The sequence below is a fragment of the Brassica rapa genome, chromosome A08 (assembly GCF_000309985.2).
Source record: "Brassica rapa cultivar Chiifu-401-42 chromosome A08, CAAS_Brap_v3.01, whole genome shotgun sequence".
Taxonomy (NCBI): Eukaryota; Viridiplantae; Streptophyta; class Magnoliopsida; order Brassicales; family Brassicaceae; genus Brassica; species Brassica rapa.
This window is the reverse complement of record NC_024802.2, coordinates 2168959-2190768: the sequence shown is the minus strand read 5'-3', so window position 1 is coordinate 2190768 and position 21810 is coordinate 2168959. Positions and strand designations below refer to the sequence as shown.

The 21810-nt window shown below is 32.9% G+C and overlaps 3 protein-coding genes across 4 annotated transcripts; 1 reads left to right on the top strand and 2 right to left on the bottom strand.

Annotated features, from left to right (window-relative positions):
• The first annotated feature begins 5313 nt into the window (after positions 1-5313).
• LOC103832869 (pollen receptor-like kinase 5) lies at positions 5314-9528 on the top strand. The gene is made up of 3 exons (XM_009108967.3): positions 5314-6843; positions 6943-7584; positions 7699-9528. The coding sequence occupies exons 1-3, from the start codon at positions 6135-6137 to the stop codon at positions 8331-8333; spliced, it is 1986 nt and encodes a 661-aa protein (XP_009107215.1). The 5' UTR covers positions 5314-6134; the 3' UTR covers positions 8334-9528.
• Positions 9481-11609, bottom strand: LOC103832868 (electron transfer flavoprotein subunit alpha, mitochondrial). 2 transcript variants are annotated; one of them, XM_009108965.2, is made up of 8 exons: positions 11389-11609; positions 11013-11195; positions 10733-10944; positions 10471-10625; positions 10220-10378; positions 10092-10144; positions 9865-10005; positions 9481-9784 (listed from the first exon to the last, which is right to left on the bottom strand). In XM_009108965.2, the coding sequence occupies exons 1-8, from the start codon at positions 11470-11472 to the stop codon at positions 9707-9709; spliced, it is 1065 nt and encodes a 354-aa protein (XP_009107213.1). In that variant the 5' UTR covers positions 11473-11609; the 3' UTR covers positions 9481-9706. The 2 variants fall into 2 exon arrangements, with proteins under 2 accessions (XP_009107213.1, XP_009107214.1); XM_009108966.3 differs by having other exon boundaries at positions 11013-11190; positions 11389-11530.
• Positions 11610-12791: 1182 nt separating this feature from the next.
• Positions 12792-19397, bottom strand: LOC103832867 (putative FBD-associated F-box protein At1g50980). Its single transcript, XM_033277488.1, is given in 7 exon segments — positions 12792-14766; positions 14769-14973; positions 15049-15091; positions 15093-15345; positions 15348-15406; positions 15408-15682; positions 19281-19397. Coding segments are annotated over 7 exon segments (1002 nt in total). The 3' UTR covers positions 12792-14716.
• Positions 19398-21810: the final 2413 nt, after the last annotated feature.

The following is a 21810-nucleotide window of genomic DNA, read 5'->3' as shown; positions in this document are numbered from 1 at the left end:
GCAACAATGGACTTACACTGTATCCATCTCTCTATTGGCTTTCCTGTATCTTTGTTGTAACTGTTGTAAAATGCTTCTTTTGGTTAAAAATGCAGTTTATTAACGCTTATGACTATTTAACGCTTATGAAGGTTCAGAATTTTTAAAGACTGGAAGCACTGCAGTAAAAATGGTTTGTAATTAAAACTGCTGCCAGCTTCATAGACAAACAAGCTTGACTGTGTTTATCTTCATTACTCCTCATTACTGATCAACTTTGTTTTGGTACAATTGATTGATCTGGCTGAACTGAAGAAAGGTCCTCTAGAACAGTTCACACATGAGATGAAACTTTTTCTATGGAGCAATGTTTGGCTGAACAAATGTTGTATCTTATCACTTTTGGTTTTCCTTTCTCCTCTCATTCACAAAGTTAGTTAGTTTTGTTGATTTATTATGTAGGTACGATACAGTAACTCTCAGACTTTGTTTGTGAAAGGCTTTCTTTTCGTATGTTTTGTGGGCATTGATTTTCAAAAAATGTGACTATATTTAAAAAACTATCTGATGAACAAATGTGGATTGATCCGAAATTATACCATATAATATATTTCAAACATGATATATAATATTTTGATAAAAAACATCATATATAATATTTAAATGATTCTAAATTACTTAACAAAAGCAAAACATTTTTAAGGAAAATAACTATAGTAAATTTGTTAAATAAACATAGATTAAATATATATACAATATAATCAAATACAAAAAAAAAACTAATAGAATAAAAATACAACAATCACTGATTTTACTATTAAAATTAAAAAAATATATATATATACTATGTGTTTCGCCTGCACATGCGGATATATACATTTCATAATTACTTATTAATACATACATTATAATTATCTTTTATTTTAATATATATATTTAGATTTTGGATCATTCTAATTGTTATTAATATTAATCATTTATCTAATCAAAAAAATAAATAACTTCATGACTGCCTACAAATTTTTCAAATAAAAAATTCAAAATATATAAACTGTTATAATTATTTATTTTTTGTATTTGCCAGATGGGTAGTGATGAGTTAGGAGACCGATTGTATTTGATTACCATCCAGTTTACTGACTATTTCGATAACGCTATGTCAATTTAAAATTAGTTCATGTTCAATAAAATATAGAAATTAATAAATCTATCAAATAATGTTGGGCTTTTTGCAAAATTGAACTACAACTTAAAGTCAAACACAAAACTAACCTCCTTTTTTTTTGAAAATTAGTTTTGCCCTATTCACCCCACAAGTTCATATAATTTACGAAAATGCCATCAATTTTTTTTTTTTTTCAAAAATGACATCTTTACTCTCTCACCCTCATCATCTTCAAGTAATTACAAGATTGCCATTGTCATCAATACCACAACCACCATGAACAACCAATTTGAAGCTCTTAATGCTCCTAAAATCGATTTACCCTTCTTCTTTTTCCATTCTTGTGAACTAAACACAACATATCTCTCACTTTCTCTCCACAATGAGCTAAAAAAACCCAAGATTTTGATTCTAAAATATTTATGGTTCATAGAGTCATAGAAGCTAACGATTCTGGGTGGGTGACTTTCGTTTGTGATTCTGTGTGCTTGGAGAAGCCTTATGTATGCTAAGGAACTTATCTCACCAATTTAAGGTATGACATCGAGTTTTTTTCCAGATCTGTTCGTCAGACGACTTACTTGGAAAGTTGTCTGGCTGTAGACGACTTACCTGGAAGTCGTCTGGCTGTAGACGACTTACCTGGAAGTCGTCTGGTCAACGTAGAGGTTATTTTTGCAATTGACTTTGAAATCTGTAACCTGAGACGACTGAAAGTTAAGTCGTCTACTATGGTTTGGTTTCAAAAAATTTCCAAAGAACCTAGACGACATACATTTCAGTCGTCATAGGTTAGTTTTGCATTTGACTGGATAATTTCAGAAGTTTGACTTCCCCAGACGACTTACATTTCAATCGTCTGGCAAAAATTAAAATAATAATATTTTTTTAAAAGTAAACGACTTACAATTAAGTAGTCATAGGTTAGTTCTGCAATTGAAAAAAAAAACTTCAAAATTTAATTATACACAGACGACTTATAATTCAGTCGTCCACCAGACGACTTAATTGTAAGTCGTCCAGGATTTTTTTCCGATATTCTGGTCAAACCTGGTAAATCCTGGACGACTTACATTTCAGTCGTCTCGTGGACGACTGAATTATAAGTCGTCTGTATATAATTAAATCTTGAAGTTTTTTTTTCAATTGCAAAACTAACCTATGACGACTTAACTGTAAGTCGTCTACTTTTAAAAAAAAAATTATTATTTTAATTTTCACTAGACGACTGAAATGTAAGTCGTCCAAAAAGTCAAACTTCTGAAATAATCCAGTCAAATGCAAAACTAACCTCTGACGACTGAAATGTAAATCGTCTAGCTTTTTTGGAGTTTTTTTTTAACCAAACAATAGTAGACGATTTAACTTTCAGTCGTCCGAAATAACAGATTTCAAAGTCAATTGCAAAAATAACATCTGCATTGACCAGACGACGTATAGTTTAGTCGTCTAGACAACTTAGATTGAAGTCGTCCGCGTCTTCTCCGCTAGTTTTTAAGTCTTCTACGTTAGTTTTTGAATAACTTGTATTTTTAAGAGTGATAAGTAACTTCAAGGTATGTAAAACTCTTATTTACAAAATATGTTCTCTCCCTTAGTTTTACTAAATTTGACTAAGTTTTTCAACACAAACTTATAAAAAAATATGATATGCTTTGACTAGTTACTATTGTTTGTTTCCATCTCTTAAGTATTATTGTAATAGACAATAATGATGACTATTGTTATGAGTTGGAAGAAGGGTTAAATGCTTCTTAAAATGTTGTATCAATATGAAGCTACCAACATTCTTGTTTATTAAGATGAGAAAAAGGCCATTGGAGTTTATTATTGCATATGAGAGATCCAAAGATAAGAAAAAGGCTACTGAAATCTATTATTTCATTGATTTGTAAATGTGTAAACACATTGTTAGCACATTTAATACATCTTGGAAAACATTATTACTGATTTTACAAAAAATTCACAACTAAAAGAGTAGACATGCAATTCACAAAACAGACCACAAACAAAACTATTATAGATCATTCCTCTACAAAGACAAGCTTGGATTCCACTTGAGTAGACAAGACCAGACGACTTTTAAGAAGTCCAGACGACTTCCAGGAAGTTCAGACGACTTTGTCAGAAGACTTTTAGGAAGTTCAGACGACTTCCAGACGACTTTACAGGAAGTCCAGACGACTTTTAGGAAGTCCAGACGACTTCCAGACGACTAACAGGTAAGTCGTCCCAGAAGTCTTCCAGATCTGAAAAACCTGCATATTAAATCCAGATCTGAAAAACCTGCATATTCAAAAACGTTCAAATGGCTTAAAAACAGAAAAAATGAGTGGAAGATTAGATAAATCTACCTTTACAGAACACACAAAAATATATATCTAAAAATAATAGATCTACCTTTAAATTAGTGGAAGATGAGTACCATATAATTAAAAACCTGCAAAAAAGATAGATTAGTAAGAAAGACATGAGACAAAACTGAAAAATTCATATAAAGTTTGGTGTCTTCAAGTCAAAGAGATTAGAGTGGGTTTAGAGAGTTTTAGTTTGGGAAAAAAGTAAGAACTTTATACAACAAGAAGTTACCAAATGAAGAAAAATCAGACATAAGAACTTACCAAAACGCTCAGAAAAATCCAGACGACTTCCTGGAAGTCCAGACGACTTTGTCAGAAGACTTCCAAGAAGTCCAGACGACTTCCAGACGACTAACAGGTAAGTCGTCCCAGAAGTCTTCCAGATCTGAAAAACCTGCATATCAAATCCAGATCTGAAAAACCTGCATATCCAAAAACGTTCAAATGACTTAAAAATAGAGAAAATGAGTGGAAGATTAGATAAATCTACATTTATAGAACACACAAAAATACATATCTAAAATTAATAGATCTACCTTTAAATTAGTGGAAGATTAGTATCATTTGATTAAAAACCTGCAAAAGAGATAGATTAGTAAGAAATACATGAGACAAAACTGAAAAATTCATATAAAGTTTGGTGTTTTCAAGTCAAAGAGATTAGAGAGAGGTTGGAGAGTTTTAGAATGATGAACATTACATTTTTGTTGCAGCCATTTGAGAGGAGGAGAGAGAATGTGTAAATTTTTCTTTATATAGGGAGACAAAAATCCAATTAGGTTAAATATTTTTGACTCAGACGACTTCCTGGACGACTTACATTTCAGTCGTCTGGTGAAGAAATTAAAACAGACGACTTACATGTAAGTCGTCCAAAAGAGTTTAATATTTTTAGCGGAAAACTAAATATTTTTAGCGGGAAACTAAAATAGAAGACTTTCCAGACGACTTACAAGTAAGTCGTCTGGTTTAAATTATTTAAGCGGGAAAATAATTTTTAAAAAAAAATTTAGGCGGGAATATTTGGACGACTTACATGTAAGTCGTCTGTTTTAATTTCTTCACCAGACGACTGAAATGTAAGTCGTCCGAGTAAAATGATCCGGTTAGGTTAAAACGTACATTGGTAAAATTAAAGGTTCGGTACGATGTGGACGACTGAAATATACGTCGTCCGAGTAAATTATTCAACAGACGACTGAAATATAAGTCGTCCACACCCTAAACATAACCCTAAACTTAATTATCTAATTAAACACTTCATAAAACCAAATCAAACTTGAAAAGTGTTTACTATACACAGAAATAAACACATATAGGTGAAAACTAATTTTTGAAAAAAACATTTTAGTTTTCCAAAATCTAACCCTAACAATACATACAATACTACAACATATGTTTGCCAAAATCCTAAACCAAAGTATTTCATGATTCACTACTTCCACTTATCTATCTTCAAAACAAATCAATTTTATCATATCTTAATTTATATCACTTAAAACTGTTTATAATTACTTGATTTTTATTTTTCACGCATCAAAATATTTTTTTACAAGATTTATAAATTATTTTTAAAATAAACTGGTACCAGACGACTTACACTTCAGTCGTCCAGACGACTTCCAACATCTCAGACGATTTACTGGGGCTATATTCGTAAAAATGGCTTCTGTTTTTTTGTTTGGTTACAAGGGGCTGAGCTGTAATTTCACTAGACTTTTAGGTTAGTTTTGCATTTGATTCAAGTTTGGGTATAGGTTTGGGATTATAATCAAGTTGTGGGTTAGTTTTGGCAAAGACCCCAATAATGTTAACCTGTCCAATTGATTACAAAATTTATTTAATTTTTTGGAGGTTTCTAATGGATTTTGTTTTCCTTATCGAGAATTGTACTTCATAATTTATGTTATTTATGGATAATATTTTGAATTTTATTATATTTTATTTTAATATGTCTCATAAATTTTTCGATATTATTTATGGAAAAATAATATTATTCACCTAAAATAAAGAATTACAACACACATACAATATAATTCTAATTAATAATAATATAAAATCTGTAACTTCTAAAACTATACACTATTTATTCCATATTTTGAATGAAAGTATCTTCTTAAACATACAAATTATTTTGGGACGTTACAACTATGCATACACACAATAACTGCCTCTTGATACTGAAGTTACTTTGTTCCCTCTTGTCCATGTCAAATATTGAGTACCAGCTTTTTTCCATGGCTGATGCTTTCTCCCAAAGACATTGGTATTATGATGTAAAATCTGTTACTTTTAAAACTATACACTATTTATTTTATATTTTGAATTTTGTTATGCCAGTCACCTAGTATAACTTAAAAAACAAGATAATTGAATGGTTAACCAAGGATATCTCTCACCTAATAATAATTTTAAGATGACACAAATAAAAAAAAAGGAAACAGAAAGAAGAAAATAGGGGGAAAACACATCTTTGACAATTTACGTACACACTTCTGCTTATTCGTGGTAGGTTTTGTTCTTCCCTCGTTCCATTCATGCAATTTCATGGCTTTCACGGAAGCCACGACAAGAACAAGAAATAAAGATTTCACCGAGATCATATTGGTTCCATTGTGCGTGTAACCGCAATGCGAACTTGGGAGAACCCGGTTACGCTTGCGTGTAACACGGCCTTCAAGAAAACTCTACCTTCTTGCACTCTCCTTATCATCTTTATCGCCGTGTTATGCCCGGTAGTAATGTCTCAGATGGTTGTGCCAGATTCAGACGCAGATTGTCTCCTGAGATTCAAAGATACATTAGCAAATGGTTCGGGGTTTAATAGCTGGGATCCATTTACATCACCATGTCGAGGAAATGACGCGAATTGGTTCGGTGTTCTATGTACCAATTTCGTTTACGGGTTACAACTTGAGGGAATGAGCTTAAGCGGGAAGTTAGACCTAGAACCATTGGTTCCTATGAAGAATCTACGAACCATAAGCTTCATGAACAATGATTTCATTGGCCCAATGCCTCAGGTTAACAGGCTTACTTCTATGAGATCTTTGTATTTGTCTAATAACCGGTTTTCGGGGGAGATACCAGAAGATGCATTTCAAGATATGCCCCATTTGAAGAAGATTTTCTTGGCGAATAACGCGTTTCGTGGGACAATCCCTGCTTCTATAACTTCTTTGCCAAGGCTTATAGAGGTGAGGCTAAATGGTAATCAGTTTCAAGGGCATATACCATATTTTAAACAAGAGGATCTTAAGTTAGCTAGCTTTGAAAACAATGATCTAGATGGACCCATCCCTGAAAGCCTTCAAAACATGGATCCTGGCTCTTTTGCAGGTACATTTTCATTGGTATGTATAGATTAACATGCATAGGATAAAATATATTTTTCAATTTATAAAATGAATTGAATGTCTTATGTTTTGTAAATTGTAGGTAACAAAGACTTGTGTGGTCCTCCCTTAAATCCATGTTCTATTGATCCAAGATCTCATCCTAGTCCTCCCCAGGGGAAGAAGAGCGAATCTTTTAACACTATAGCAATCGTTTTGATATCTATTGGAATAATACTAGTGATCATCGCGCTTGTGATCTGTTTCATCCAATCAAGAAGACGAAACTGCCTGTCAGATTATCCTTCAGCTGGTAAAGAGAGGGTAGAAAGCTACACTTATCATGAGCCCGAGATTGATAAGATCAATAAACCAGCAGAATCCGTTGTCAATCACGCAAGGAGAGGATCCATGCCTGATCCAGCAGGCAGGCTTCTATTTGTGAGGGACGACGTTAAAAGATTTGGTCTTCAAGATCTTCTTAGAGCTTCAGCTGAAGTTCTTGGTTGTGGAACATTTGGTGCTTCATACAAAGCAGCGATATCCAGCGGACAAACATTGGTTGTGAAGAGGTATAAACATATGAACAATGTTGGAAGAGATGAGTTTCATGAGCATATGAGAAGGTTAGGGAGATTAAACCATCCGAATCTATTGCCTCTAGTCGCTTACTATTACCGGCGAGAAGAAAAGCTCTTAGTCACTCAGTTAATGGCTAATAGTAGCTTGGCAAGCCATCTTCATGGTATATTTTAACATTATATTATACATTTAACGGATTCCATCTTAAAACCAACTGGCAGTTTGGTCTTTTACCGGGGATTACTAAAAATTTGAGTTTTATGTTCTATGTTTTCAGCAAATCATTCCCCGGATCAACCTGGGTTGGATTGGTTAACACGTTTAAAGATCATAAAAGGATTGGCAAATGGTTTATCTTACTTGTTCAAGGAGCTACCAACATTAACTATCCCTCATGGTCATATAAAGTCATCGAATGTGGTTTTAGACGAATCACTCGAGCCATTGTTAACAGATTACGCTCTAAGACCGGTGATGAGTTCAGACCATGCACATAACTTCATGACTGCCTACAAATCACCAGAGTATAGACCAGAGAAAGGACAAGCCATAACAAAAAAGACAGATGTTTGGTGTCTCGGTGTGTTGATATTGGAGCTTTTGACAGGGAGATTCCCTGAGAATTATTTAACGCAAGGTTATGACCCGGACATGAGTCTTGTGACATGGGTTAATGACATGGTTAAAGAGAAAAAAACAGGTGACGTGTTTGACAAGGAAATGAAAGGGAAGAAGAATTGTAAAGCGGAAATGATTAGTTTGTTGAAAATAGGGTTGAGATGTTGTGAAGAAGAAGAAGAGAGAAGGATGGAGATGAGAGAGGCTGTGGAAATGATTGAGATGTTGAGAGAAGGTGAACCTCATGATGAGTTTGGTTCCATGGATCATCGAAAGTCCGGCTACGAGGTCTAAGTATTAAGTATGAATCATAGTTGGATAATGTTGGATGGTGATGACTTTGGTTTTTAGATGAACGGATGAGTTTTAGGGCTTTAAAATGCATAACAAGAGCGTGAATATTCCTGCGGTCCTAGCTTGACCGGGGAGAAGATTGAAAAACATGTGATGATGGGCTTTTCTTCCTTTATGGTTAGTGCAGATGGTTAAGAAAAAAATGTATGAGAAGTTAGAGGTCCTGAAAATGTGGTATACGTTTCGATTGTGTATTTTCTGATGATCTTACTAACAATAGTGATTACATTGTAAAGAGTATCTCACTTCCTAAACTACATCAATTACAATTACATAATATTGAGTAATAAATGGAACACAATCATCCTCACCAGTATATCTTCTTCATAAGCCCTAGCTTCTTCTTCTTTTGAATCCACCATGCTCATGATATCTAGGAAGCTTCCTTTACTTGTAAAAAAATATTAGGGTGTAATCTTTATCTTTGCTCTGCGTTTTTTTTAGGGAAGCTACCACTCCAGCATTCCATCAAAACATTAGGCACCAATTTTCCTTCACGCATGTGTTTCATCCTTCCAATCCCACCTCCCTCGTTTGTGGAATCCGATCAAGAGAGAACTAATAGTAACCAAGTTCATAGAGAAAGCTCTAGTTTCCATTTGCTCCACCAATTAACGAGTGGGGCAACTTAAAGATTTTAGTAGGGGCAGCTGGCCCCTCCCTGAGGCCTGAGGGTTCCATCTAAAAGAGAATTATACACAATAGTATCAAGGAAAAACCCGTTAAATCGTCACTGCATCATCCATGATCCATCTGATAAGATTTACAAGATCCTTGGATCAGTATATGATACATAGAATTATCAGGTTCATTGCCAGATACTTCCATTTCATTCCATACGACCAAAGCATCTTTAGATTTTCCAAACATACATAACACATGAATCAAGCTGTTATACGCGAATAAGTCAGGAGGGGCAATTAATTGTCAATAATAGCACCCTTTGAAGTTTATGTCTCAAAAATGACACTAGAAGGAGAAAGTCACAAAAATGATATTCACTAAAAGGTAAAATATTCCTAATACCTTTGATTTAAAATTAAATAAACAAACAAAAATAAATAAAAATAAATAAAATAAAAAAAAATGAAAAAAGAAATTTCTTTTATAATTTCAGATTATATGTTTTCAGATTCGACCCCAAAAAAAAACACACTTTTCAAATGGTTTCTTTTTTTCTGTATCATATTCGTAGCAGAGAATCAAAAGTGAAATAAAGATTATGACACTGATTATTCAGACCGTTTTTTTATTACAGTTTTGCTATATACGCTACTTTACTATGGTCTGCAACCTGAGAGCTTAAGAGTTTCTCATTTCTTTTCCGGAAGCTTCTCCAGCAACTCTGGTATCACCTCAAAAAGATCTCCAACAAGTCCATAATCAGCTACCTACCAATTTCATTGCCAATCGATATATCTCATACTAAGATTGACATTGAGAAGAAGGGTATCATTAGTGTCTTTGTTACCTGGAAAATAGGTGCATCTGCGTCTTTATTAACTGCCACAATCACCTTAGAATCCTTAATCCCAGCTAAGTGTTGAATAGCCCCTGAAACACCAAACGCCATGTATAGCTCTGGTGCTACTATTTTCCCTGTTTGTCCCACCTGAACACACACACACACACACACACACACATACATAAAACTCTTATTGGAGTTTAATAAAATGGAAGAAGATCCAAAAACATTACCTGAAGGTCATTAGGAACATATCCAGCATCGACAGCAGCACGAGTAGCACCAACTGCACAAATGAAACAGAAAACCATGTAAACTTTTGAAACAGATTAGGACAAGCATATATGATGTATGTACTAACCTGCTCCACCAAGTTTCTCTGCAAGCTTTTCAATCATTTTAAAATTCTCAACACTCTTTAACGCTCTTCCACCAGTAATCACAACACGCGCACTTCCAAGATCAGGCCGTTCTGTATCCTGAGTTGATTGCCCCACGTATCTAGATCTACTCACAGCGTCTGCAATGGACAATAAGCATACTCAACTTTTTTTTTATAAAAAAAAAAAAGGAGCAACAAGGCTATGCACAAGAGAATAATACTAAACAAACCTTCTTTGAATTTGGAGAGATCAATCTGAGAGATAGTAGCTTTCTTTGACTCAGTTATTGGGGTAACAGGAAAAGAAGTAGTTCTAATAGTCAACACACAAGGACCAGCACCAGTATAACGAACTCTACACAAGGCGTTTCCCGCATATATAGGCCTGCCAAAAGATTTTTACATATTTCCAAACATTAGCTTCAAAAATTCTTTTTATTGAAATCTTTACTAACACTCCAAAATCTCAAGCAATACATGATAGGAGTATACCTGATAAACTCATTGGATCCTAAGATTTTGACAACATCAGTAACAGGAGAGACATCTAAAAGAGCAGCAAGGCGAGGTAGTATGTTCTTGCCAAATGAGCTAGAGGAAGCAAGGATGTGAGAGTAATCTCTTTGTTGGCGAACAAAGTCAACCAGTTTAGCCCAAGGTTCAGCTAAAGGGTAATCAAATCTATCTGAATCAGCAACAAGTACCTATAAAGAAAAGCACAAACATTTAAGACCCACAAGAAAAAGGACAAATGAAGAATGTAGTTAGTTACCTCGGAAACAGAAGGATGACAAGAGGCAGCTTGAGAAGCAGCTTCTTGAAGAGAAGAGCCAGAACCAGCTAATAGCAAAGAAACGGAAGAGCTCTCACCCAAATGGTTTGCTGCAACCACTGTGCTCACTGTCTGAGCTTTGATGGAACCACTCTCATGTTCCGCTAGAATCAGAGTGCTAATCTAAAATTAACAACAAAAAACCAAATAAAGTTAAGCCCTTTTTTTTATAATCAAATTGAAATAATCACTACACAGGCTGATAAAGTTTACAACTTTCGATTCCTCTTTGAAAAAGGATAAGGTGTGATTTGATTATAGCTGCAAATCGATGTTAAAAAAAAAAAGAAAAGGGTTGAGGAGAAAGGGGGCATACGCATCGAGAGAGGTTGGTGATGGAGATGAATCGATGAGCATTCGAGAGGACGAGCTTCTTCTTCGTGAGAATAGCTCTCGTCATTGTTTTCGCTTCTGTTTGGATTTCTCCGTCAGACGTCACTTCTCGTCTGATCCAGTTTCTGAAACGGTGTCGTTTTCTGAATCGAGGAAACGACGTCGTTGTAGCCACTTCACCTACTGGGTCCGAATTGGTGTTCTATCTCTCAATTTAATTATACTTTAATTTAAAACTAGATTCTGACCCGTCCTTCAAAGAACGGATATATTTTTTATTTTATTTTTTTTGACAAATTTAATTTTTATATTTGTGTTTTAATTATATTTTCGTAATATTAATTTAATTTAATATATTTTTGTGTAATATATTTTTATATTAAATATGTCAAGTTGCATAACTATACACTCGTACCATATACATTTCATAAATTATTTTTAAACTTTATTCTTAAAAATTGCAACATATTATATTTTCTTATTAGCTACCTAACATAATTAGTCAAGAATATTTGTATCCAAAAAAATCTGACTCAGAATCGACTCGAAAATCAAAATCTTATATTCTATTAAACATAGACTATATACTGGAACGGTTCTTAAAGTGTTATATCTGAAAACTAATATCAAATCCAACATGCACCAAAGAACGAACATTTTTTTTTGAAAATTGTGTAAATTTTTTTTAAAAAATATATTCTATTAAATATATACAGATATATGTAAATGTGTCAATATGGTTTTAACTAACTTTAAGTAAAATCACATTTAATAAATACCTTTTAATCGAATAACCTATTTAAAACCCGTTAACCTAAATGAGTTTATATGAATATTTATTTCTAATAAAACTCCACTTAAAACCCATTAAACCCTATTTTAATATCATGTACTTTGTTAATTGATAAACTTAATGTATGTGTAAAATATTTAAAATTTAAATAAATTAATGTCTTGTTTAATAAATCACAATTTCTTGGGCTGAGATGTAAGTTATGTCGTTGTACTGTGATAATGATTTTTGGAAAAATTGGTGTTCAGTTGTATTGTTGCTATAAATATATGTTAAACATGATTACAGACCTTAAGTTGAAATGCTTTTATATTTTTTTAGAAAGCTTTTTTTTATTAAATGTTTTATATCGATGTAAGCAGATTTAAATCATACATGGATGGAACTGAATAGAGTAAAATATAAAAAAACCGTTTCAAATATTTTAATATAAATTATATTTACAACTAATATAAATTATATATACCATTATTATTAGGCTTGTGTAAAACTGTCAAAAAGTAAGAAGCAGTTTTAATATTTTTATTTTCGGAATAAACCAATATTTTTCAATAGAAACAAATCAAATTTATTTGATATAATTTGTAATTTTGTATTTTTCTTGTGTTTTAATCTATTCTTATTTTTTTACATGGGTAAAAGAAGATATACAGCTAATCACGATTTGTAATCACGATTTATATTGTGATTTATAAAACAAATCTGATCAATATATATATATATATATATGGATATATATGATAACCGGTAGGTAGTATTGTCGGTTGTCGAATCGTCTATGTAATCTTTCCTATATCATAATTGTAAGATTATAATAAATCAGCGTTAAAAAAAAAAATATGATAACCGGTTAGTAATATAAACTGAAAAGGAAAGCTATGCGGCCTAGTGGAAATAAAGCATACACCCGTTGCATTATCCCGTGTTCGAATCGCTCCCTTTGTGTTTTTCATTTTTTTTCACTAATGGCATAAACGTAATTTTCCTTATCTTCTTCCCTAGTCGAATTAGGTTTCGCAGAACAGAGTTTTAGAGCAGCCATTGTTTTTCTTTTAATATCCATCGATTGTTATGCGTTTTTGTTGATTTTTATGCTTAAATCTTGCAGATTTGACATATAATACTGAATTTTTACTTCTAGAAACCAAAAAAGAAAAAAATTGATGATTCGTTTAAGACAAACATCCATGGTTAACAATAACAAATAGGTTACGTATACTAAAACGATGCCAAAAAAAGTGTATACTGAACCTAATTCGAACAAAGAGCAATCCGATTTAGTGGCCGATCTACTCTTCCTTTTGGTTTTTAGTGGAACTTGTTCTCTGTGTATATTCTCCAAGTTCTCATATTTTTTTTCAATAACCGTTTTGTTTGCCCCGGCCTTCCATATCGGATGATCATGAGAAATCATGTGTAGGATCAAAAACTAATAATCCAACTGGTTTATACAGGAAGAAAAGTAACAGTTTTGTTATAGAAAAATAGAACGTGGTTATTGTTGATATAATAGATGCAGTTATATAGGAAAATCAGTTTTCTTAAAAATAAAAAGTTGGACCCTACTTTTATCAATGGGTCACACTGCTGTTTTAATAGAATAGATAAACCGGGTTCTCAATTCCAACACCGGTTCAGAACAAGAAACCACATCAAACATCAGGAACAGAGTCAATCGCCAAACTGTTTTAAGCGCCATACTTGTGCATTCACAAGTCTTCTGCTGAGCTTCAAAAGAGTCACGGAAGAGCATAACATTCTCGTCTCGGGGCAGACAGTACTACATCAATCCTTGGACGACAAGCCAGCCTAACGTAGCTAGGCTGATACTTGCCGGTTCAGTCAAATATGTTTGATATCAAAACATGTGTGATGAAGAATAGTTCAATGGGTGAAACTGTGATGAAGCACCTGAACAAGGAAGAAGAAGACAACACTAAATAATTTTTGAAGAACTGGAGGTGGAGTACTTGTGTGATAGAGATTGTAACCAACAAGGAAGGGTCTAAGTTCTGCAGAGGGTTTTAGTTGTGTGATGATGATTCTGAGGATAGAGATGTTCATGATGATGACGTCAATAAGAATGTTGTTTTCCGCATTTAATCGTCCGTCTATGAAGTTTTGTTTTCTCATTTCTCGTGTTACCAACATGTTGGTCCATAAACAAGCAACAACATCAAACGTCAAGAACAGAGTCAAACGCCAATCTGTTTTAAGGAGAGTCCCTCCCAATGATCTCGTGCTAAACACAGGAAGGTTAGATATTACCATTAGTGTGATCATTCTTTAAGTAATGTTTTTCATTTTGTTGATAAATAAGAAAAGATAAAGACCCATAGAAGACGAAGAAATAAGACATCATTCCTCCAAGTTATTATTTTACGAGGAAGGTTAGATATTACATCGCATCAAAAGGTAATTTACCATTCATATGTTATCATTCTACTCTGAAGGAACGTTTTCGTTTTGTTGAGAAACGTAGAAAGACAGAAAATATTAGACACATGATTCCAAGTTATTACCAGCTGAAGCGCTTAACGTGCAAGAATCTCTGGCCACACATTCTAACTCCTTCAACATCCCACGCTTCTCTGCGGACTATGAGTAGAATGTTGCCTTCTTTAGACGACTCCCATTGGCTAGAATGTACTTTGCAGATTCTATCTCTGTCTCTGTGCCCTTGTATTGTCTCCACTCCAAGATCTCAAGATGAGAAGATAAGCATTCAGGAACAGAACTTGGTTGGTTCCACGACTGGACACAGTGCTTCCGAAACTATATGATATTAGATATAACAATACATTTTGTTACTGTTGGGCATACAATAAAGAAAGGAGGAAAAGCACATACCAAATTGAGCTTGAGAACTCGAAGCCTAGGAGCGTCATTGAGATTGAGTGGAGGCAAGACATCCTAGAAACATCTCAGGTTGGGACTCACAAACAACACTAACACTCGCCTTAACCAGCTCAGGCATATCTTCAAACTTCAAATAATTACTAAACCTGTCTCTAATGCTAAACCATCTCAAAGAAGGTGTTGTAATCACAAACCCATGAACACCTTCAGGCCGAGACTTCCCACAAGTGTTATCAATACATAATCTCCTAAGCGTAGGCACATCAATAGTGAACACCATCACATTTTGATAAACAAGCTTTTGGGCAGCTCAAAGGAGCTGCAAACCATGTCGACTCTGAGCTTTCTCGATGTTAACCAAATAGTTGATGAATTTGTTCGTGCGGTAGGGGCTGATCTTGAGATCCAAGCTCTCTAGGTTTGAGAGCTTGCTGATGAACAGTGCGAACCTCCAGTACTCTCTGCCTACTGTGCCGCCGTCGTAACTGAACCTGTTCACCTCTTTCCATAGAGATCGCCACCGTTTTGATAAGACGCTCGTGGCTACGACGTTTTTGCTAGGGAGACGGTGTAGCATCTTCAGCAACAAATCGTCCGCAAACTCACTGATTGATCGAGTCTCCTTCTAGTAGTAGTGCTTTTTAGTTTCGTAAGTTTAAACATTTGTGCCGTTTGTATTAAATGTGTGCTGGTTTATAACGAGAAAACGGCATAGAGAAACTTTATTTAATAGCCAGACGGCGCAGCGTTAGTTTTGGTTTGTATAGTCTAGTCCTATGTTACATAGAAACAAAAACGGAAGCATATCGAAGTGCAGAATCGAAACTTTATAAAATATTAAGAAGCGGGTACGTTTTGGAAGTGTATGCATATATATAAAAAAACTTATAAAAAAAAATCTAGAACTAAAAATTATATGATTTAAATTTAAAATAAAGCATTTATTCATTTATAATTATTTTGAAATGATTTCATATTAAAACTGTAAAAATAAATATAAATTAAATTTAAAATAAATTATTATTTTAATACTTTATATTACATAATATATTTGAATATATAATTTTAATATTTGTATATTTCTATTCTCTCTATTCAATACTATTAAAATTTGGATTTTATATAAATTAAAAATTATAATATTATATTTTTATTGATATAAGACATTGTGTTTTTTTTTAAATAACGGAAGCGTGATTCTAAAGTGGAATCTCGCTTCTAATGTGTTTTTAAAATTGGAAGCGAGATTCCGTAAGCTTCCACAAAGTTCTGATTTCGATTCTGGTTCCGAAGCGGGAAGCGGACGTCCGATGAAGCTTTCGTGCAACATAGGACTCTAGTCTAGTCGTTTTCTTTCTTAAGATGGAAAACGTCAGCGTATTTTGTCTCATTAAAAAGCGACACCATAAGAATGGATTATACCTTCTTCGTAACTATCACCATGTACATGGAACAGTTTTTTTTATAACGCTGATTTATCATGACGTTACATTTATGAGAAATATTACATAGACGATTCGACAACCGACAATACTACATGCTTTATGAGAATCTACGACTAACTACATCATCTAAGCCGTTTTATGAAGATCTTCTCTTGACGAGATTACTTTTACTTTGTTGAAGATCCCATATAAACATTTCTTTTGTAGTTTGCATTAATAAATCGCTTTCTCCAAGACTTGAAACATGGATTTCCTGTAATCCGCAAGAAATTGCGTAGTATGAAATTCGAAACTCAGACTTGAGTGTAGAAACCTTTAAACCTTAACCAGTAGGCTACGGTGCTTCCACTCAAACAGCTTTTTTTTCTTTTGTTTTTGGATAAAATGTTAAGCCAAACTAAAGATGGCGTATATGATAATAGGTATACATAGGTGTGGATAAATAACCAAAACATGAATCGAACCCGACCGATAAACCTATACTGAAATGAATCCGACATAAATACTGAACTTGTTTTATGTTATTTCGAGTTCTCGGGTTTTGTTCGAACCAAATTCAAACTCGAATGGATGTCCAAAAACACTCGAAAAAATAAAATCTCAGAAAATTATTCATACCAAATATGAATGCAATCACTAATAAATATCCAAAATATTATACGGTTTCATTGAGTATCTAAAATAATTATATATTACATGAATAATTAATTCAAATACTTATTTTAATATATTTGGTATTTAGTGTTTTTTATTTTTCTTTACGGTCGAGTTTATCTGGTTTGATGTCTTTTTGCTTTAGATTTACCTGATATGAAGTAATTGCACATAGTATTTGAGTTTTGTTCTCTAATTTCATTGTCTTTATTCTCTAATTTCACTTGATAAAAATTACAGTAGAACCAAAAAGAATTGTGACAAAAGAATTTCTCATTTCAAATTTTTGATTTTTGATCTTTATTTCATTGGATCTTTATTTGGTTTTCGGGTTTAGCTATTACATAAGAATGGTTTATAGTTATACCGTCTTCATTATTCTCACAGAAAACAAAAGTTAAACCGTCTTCATAACTATCTCTACGTCTATCACAAATGGTTATTCATCCAAAATGACAAAATATATAAAGTTTGATTTATATAATTGGTATTTAATTAACTGACATATATATATATATCCTCAAACTTGTATTACAATTTTACATGGCGGTGCTTTGTTAATACATCCTTTATATGTGTTATTTTTTGTAAAATTAGTATCGTCACGTCAACTTGTGATTATTAATATTCATGTTAATTATTTTTCTGTGGTTTGAATTTTTATTAATCAAAGTAACATTTTACAAGAACTTTAGCACTCATGAGAAATATCTCTCATTATATATGCTAGTCTTAACACCATCCATGCACACCACAACACACACGAACACATTCTTAAACAAAGATTTAGTTTTGATAAAAATTAATTATACATTGTAGTTCAAATAATAAAGATATTAAAAGATATTCTGGTTTTAATTAGTCAGAAGTTGTTCTCATAATATTATACTTAATAAATAAATTTTAAAATATAATGATATTTTTATAAAATTCACAAATAATAAAGATTACTTTCAGATAATACATTTTTTTAACGTATTAAAAGTGTTGTGTGTGTGTGGTTCAAATCACATGTTATATGTGGTTCACAGAACATAACAAACAAAATATTTTGATATTTTATCCCATTTGCATATGCTAAAAGAGGGCTTTCTGAATTTTATCCATATATTCTAAAAAAGATTAAACAACCTTTTCACAACAATAATAAATTATATGATTTGACTACGAGCTATGAAACATCAAAATTTATATTTAGGGTTTAATTGGAACGAGCTAGAGTTTTATATTTCTTAATTCTAGAATTAAAACTGTAGATTTTTTATTTGGTTATTTTTGTTATAAGATCCTGGCTTCAGATTTTTTAAAAATTAATGATTTACATATAAATTTTAGAAAGCTAAATATAAATGCTCTATCTTTTTTTCATTTCTACCGTCAAAAATAAAAAAAAAGGAAAAATTCTATTGCTTAAAAAAAAACTAGATCTTGACACGCGCAACCGCGCTGAATTTTGTTTTTATTTATTTTTATATAAACATTTTGTTTTCAATTCTAAATTGGTATATATTATAATATATGTGTGTCATTTTTTAAAACATAGGGTGTAACGGGTTTTTCCTAATAGGAATAAAAGGAAAGATTTTTTATGGAATAGAAAAAGTTTGAACGATGTTATAAATGGAATAAGAACTGAAATTATGAATGAAGTAGAGAGTTTAAAATCATGAAAAAAAAGAAGAAAGATTTACATTTAGAGTCACTTTATGACTTCTTATTTTCACTTTAGGACACTTTCTTCTACTAGAGCACTTTTCTTTAAAGATCAGTTGGGTCTTAACATTTTCAGTTCAACTCCAACTATAAAGTGGACTAGCTGAATATTTACCTAATTCTTTTGCTTTTCTTTTTTTCTTTTTTTTTTAATTTATAGCATAAAATTGAATCTAAAAAAAATCTCTCGGATCTCAACATCATCTTCCTCGCCGTGTAAGCTAATCTCCGCCGTGGCCATCTTCTCGCCCCCGACTTTTCTCCTCCACAATCCACATCTGCCGATCTGCGTCAAGCTCCCATGGCGAACTCCTCCACCATGTGATCTCCTTGTTGCTACTTCATCGTCGTTAATCACCGTCTTTGTCTCGTCTCAAGCTTCATCCGGAGTCGTCGTCGCAATCTATCCACCTTTGCGAAGCTCCGGAGCCTTCTTAGCGTCTTTCTCTCCCCCTCCTGTAACCGCCTTTGTCTTCTCCTCCTGTAACCGCCTTTGTCTTCTCCTCCTGTAACCGCCTTCGTCTCCATCTCGTCAACTGAAATCCCTGCCTCCGTCTCGTCGCCGCCTTCATCGCCTCTGTCTCACCGTCTTCGTCTCCTCTGTTTTTAGTAGCAGAACTAAAAGCTCTAAATGAAGAAGACAAAGTCGAAATTACATTTATATCCTTCACTAAAGAAAATTAAAAAAACAAATGAAAACACGCTGAATGGTTTTCGAACACGAGATCAAGCGGTCAATTATAAGACGCAACAAATGGACTGCTGTGATTTCTTTGTTGTTATGTAGCGTTAAAGATAAATATTATGACTAAAAGCCTCTTCTTTACCATTTCACAACGTTTTGCAATGCAATATATACACCTAAATGAACTAAACTAAGATGGTAAAACTATAACAATGCAATATATACATCGAAATGAAACTTAAAATATTCTAAATTAACAAAAAAACTCTAAACCATTCAAATCATTAGATATCATTACTACTACAATGTACATTTGAACATGTGTACATGTGATTTTTTTTTGAAACGTCGTTGTACATGTAGACAGTAAAAAATATATGTACATGCGGTTTCATCGTCATCTTCGTTTAAATGTATTTTCCATTTTTGTTAAAATTAATTTCAAAAAGAAAGGCATACATGTAGATTCTTATTCACGTGTACATTTATATTTTGTAAAATAACATGGAAATCTTATAATCATCTTGTTTTGATGTCAAGGAACCCATGTTGTACACATGTACATTAAATTTAAATGATATCCACAGTTAAATGTTCACATGTACATGAAAGTATATAGTCTATTTAATTATTTCTAAGAGTACTACTTATCTAATTATTTTTAAAGATTAATATCTATATACACCTAAATGAAACTTAAAATAATCTACATTAACTAAAAAATTTTAAATCATTCAAATCATTGGATATCATTACTAATGCACTGTACATTTGAACAGGTGTACATATGATTTTTTTCTGAAACGTCGTTGTACATGTGGAGAATAAAAAATATGTGTACACACTGATTCATCGTCATCTTCGTTTAAATGTATTTTCCATTTTTGTTAAGATTAATTTCAGAAAGAAAGACATACATGTAGATTCTTATGCGCATGTACATTTATATTTTGTAAGAAAAACATAGAAATCGTATAATCATCTTATTTCAATGTCCATGAACCCAGGTTGTACACATGTACATTAAATTTAATCATATCCACAGTTAAATGTCCACATGTACATGAAAGTATATAGTTTATTTAATTATTTTTAAGATTAATACTTACCAAAATTATTTTTAAAGATTAATGTCTATATGTCATAAATATTGATTATGATGTCTATTTAGATTATTGTTAAGAGATATTTATCTAATTATTTATCTAATTCAGCACTTGTGTTAATTCATTTTAATCATATATATTGCCTATTAGGTGTATATATTTCATTTGTATGTCAAATTACATTTTTCAGGGTTTAAATTACACAATTGAAAGTTTAGAACTAAATTAAGAAGTTATTTCTGTAATTTTCAAAGTTCACAGCTGAATTGAAAATTTTCGGACCGGTATGTATAATTATGGAAGTTATGGTCTTCATAATTAATAAGTGTGGAGTCAATTCTTAAGGGTATATTTTAAAATCAGAAACCTTTAGGGCCAAAAGAAAAATATTCAAATGTTTAGGGACCAGATATGTAATAACGCCAAAACCAGCCATTGTTAATCATCGAGCTTTAGAGACAAGGAGAGCCGCTGTCGGAGAAGCTCGAACCGGCCACGAAGATCTCTGCAGCTCCAGACAGGTGATCTAATGGTGATGAATCGCGGCGGAGATGAAGAGGACTTCGGTGGAGGCTACGGCGAGGAGGATTGCGTCGATCTGACCTTGTTGCGACAGAGAAAATGAAGCATGGCGATGATGGAAATAAATTACAGAGCACGAAGCAAAGGATGAAGCTTGGAGGTGATTCTTTAATGGCTAATGATGAAGACATACACATGGGGTTACGACCGGTGATGTTATTGTGATGCTGAAAGGAGGCTTTCTTCAGATTTTACAGTTCAAATTAATGGTTTAGGAGATGAAATCATTGCTTAGGGATTTTGACCACGTCTTTTCCGTGCTTTCTTTAGTAATTGGATTAAATGGTGAAATAGATGGAATAAATGGTGGGTCCTACTAGTAGTTGTATTTAGTTATGCTTTAGTTAGGAAAGAGGAGAGTAAGTTAAGGAAAAGTGTCTTAGAGCATGATTATCCATGTCCCTATTTTTTTGTCCTTAGTGTTTTTTATTATTATTTCTAGCTTAAGACAATGTTAAGGACTTTTAATAAAAATTAGGATTACTAGGGGCGGAGCCTCCGCGCAAGCGCGGAGTTGTTGATAATTAGATGTGTTATAATACTTTTAAAATGTTATAGGAAGTGTTGT